The sequence below is a fragment of the Montipora foliosa genome, chromosome 3 (genome assembly GCF_036669935.1).
Source record: "Montipora foliosa isolate CH-2021 chromosome 3, ASM3666993v2, whole genome shotgun sequence".
NCBI lineage: Eukaryota > Metazoa > Cnidaria > Anthozoa > Scleractinia > Acroporidae > Montipora > Montipora foliosa.
In genome coordinates, this window is record NC_090871.1 from 10,188,978 (window position 1) to 10,191,477 (window position 2,500).

At 40.2% G+C, this 2,500-nt stretch overlaps 1 protein-coding gene across 1 annotated transcript in view; it reads left to right on the forward strand.

Annotated features, from left to right (window-relative positions):
• Window positions 1-2,500, forward strand: part of LOC137996712 (alpha-(1,3)-fucosyltransferase 11-like) — a 12,871-nt gene that overhangs the window by 8,091 nt on the left and 2,280 nt on the right. Inside the window, exon 2 of the mRNA XM_068842252.1 lies at window positions 733-2,500. This exon is cut by the window's right edge and continues 2,280 nt beyond it. Coding sequence (XP_068698353.1) covers window positions 752-1,915 — 1,164 coding nt within the window. The 5' untranslated portion in view covers window positions 733-751 and the 3' untranslated portion in view covers window positions 1,916-2,500. The remainder of the gene's footprint in view (window positions 1-732) is intronic.

The window sequence follows — 2,500 nt, forward strand, 5'->3', positions numbered from 1 at the left end:
AAACAGTTGATTCACCTACTTGATGTGCGGTCTCGGAGTCGCTAATTTCCCTTTCGTAAACAAGCGATGTCGATGCCATTCTTAGTAACCAAGCCTTTTTATTCGGTTTAGCTTTCAATAAATTGTTAGGATTAGCTTTATTTAAGTAATGAACCTTTCTTTATTGGGGAGCCTTTGTTTAGTTACAAATGATTTGGCTGGCCACCTAAGTACTGTCCAGAGTCCACCTCCTACGGGCCACCCTTGGCTATTAGGTCTTTTTAGCGAGGGCTACGGGTCAATAGCCCATGAGGCGAAGCCGAATGGGCTATTGACCCGTAGGGGGCGAAGGGTCTAATTGTTTTAGTATTTAGCCGGACAGAAAAGGCAATAATAAAGTTAGCAAATGCAAGTTAAAGAAATATTTATTTGGGAATAAAACGAAAGAAAGCGTCACGCTTTTCGCTACTCGAGGACTATTGCTAATAATCCTCTACTAGCGTAGCCAATCAAAATGCAGGATTTGCATTAGTCCACTCGTTGACTGATACTAAATATAAAGGGCAGGGATTTGAATAGAGGGTAGTTAGGAGTAAACAGATAAGGGCGGGAGAGTAGTGCCACATGGTCGTGCTGAATAAACTTCGATTGAGAATTGTCTCTTTGTGCTCCAATTTGTTGGTAACGGCCCTATTCCAAAATTATACAGCTTACAGCTGATAGACGTTCTTTTTTTGTGTGTGTGTCTGACAGGAAAAAAATCGATTTAGAGATGAATTCCTACCGCAGCAGGGTAATTCAATTATTGGTGTGTTTGGCGTTACTTGGTTTTCTAATTATGGCCATGGTTGTGAGTCAAGTTGACATCAAACTGGTGTTTAAACATGTCTTAAAGCAGAATAAAAACATCACACGAAATCACACCTCGGTGGAGACTGTTGGATTAACGTCAAACAACGAAAATAGCACCGACGTGTCTTGGCTCATCATGCTCTGGTCGACTGTTTTCGGAGTAGTTCCGAAGTCGTGGGAAAGTACATGGAAGAGAGGAGACTGCCCGGTAGCATGTGAAGTAACAGTCGACCATTCCCGAGTGAATGAAGCTAATGCTTTTGTTGTACATGCAAGAGATGCACACATGATACCTCCCACTCATTCTGTGCCATGGATCTTGCTGACTCAGGAGAATCCAGTTTACACGCCAGTATTAGGAAATCCAGGTTTTATGTCCAAATTCAATTTGTTACAAAGTTATCGCTTGGATTCCGACTTTCCGTGTCCCTCTTTTGGCGAACCGAATGTGAAGGCCCCAGTTTCGTTCAGCAACAAGACTGGGCTGATCCTTGCTGCTTTCTCAAACTGCGAACAGGTGCGCATTGAATACATGAGGCAACTGATGAAGTTTGTGACAGTGGATTCTTATGGAGGCTGCTTGCGGAACAAACAGGATCTTGTCAACAGATATGGAAAGGACTTTAAACTCGCCAAGACTGAGTTGGCCAGGAAGTACAAATTCACTTTGGTATTTTTTAATCAAGACTGTGATTATTTCGTAGATGACCAGTTGACCCATGCCTTGAACGCTGGTTCAGTGCCTGTTGTCATGGCAACGGATAAACTGGACGAGTTCCTGCCTGGGAATCTTCGAAATGCCGTCATAAAGGTCCGTGATTTCAAAAGTCCACACCAATTGGCTGATTACCTTTTATACCTTAGTAAAAACGAGACTGAATACAACAAATTTCTGGATTGGAAATGGAAAGGTATTGGAAATATAACAGGAACTGCTATCGGATATTTTTGGAAACCAGATTATCCAATCGCTTGTCAAATATGTGTTGCTTTGTCTCAGGGACGGGTACACAAAGAGGGTCTTCAAACAATACCTTGTAAACCGAGGGCTTATGAAGACTGGGGAATTATTGCTGGAGCTTAATTCAGGCGACCTTTTTTCATGAATACCATAATACTCTTTGTTTGCCTTTCAAAATTTTGCATAACCATTGTTTCTATTTTTTTGTTGGGAGTTGGGACCATCATACGGTAAGTCCCACGAGAAACCGGAAACAATAATTATGCAAAAGTTTGGAGGGAAAACAAAGAGTATTATTGTATTTTTGAAAGCGGCCTATTCTAATTCTTTTTGTTGAAATCTTCTCCTTTTTTTTAAAATTTTATTTGTTTTCAAGTTAATATTTTCGAAAGAAGACTTTGATAGGGTGGCTATTCTTCCAGTTTTACGGACGGTGCCTATTATTGTTTTTGCGCATACTTTCAGCGCATCTTGAGATACTCGGGTTTCCTATCTGTGATGCTTACCAAGACAGTGATATTTTTGCGTGGTTTAAAACTATCCGGAGAAAGTAGATCTTAGTAAGTACTCTTGGTATCCAAAAAGAAAATTGGGGGTAACCATGAATTTTTGAGAGATAATTAAGCTTCAATTTGGGAAAGAACGCCATACATTGCTTTGTATTTTAAAGCTTTTTAAAAATATTATTCATCAATCATCTTTGAAAAA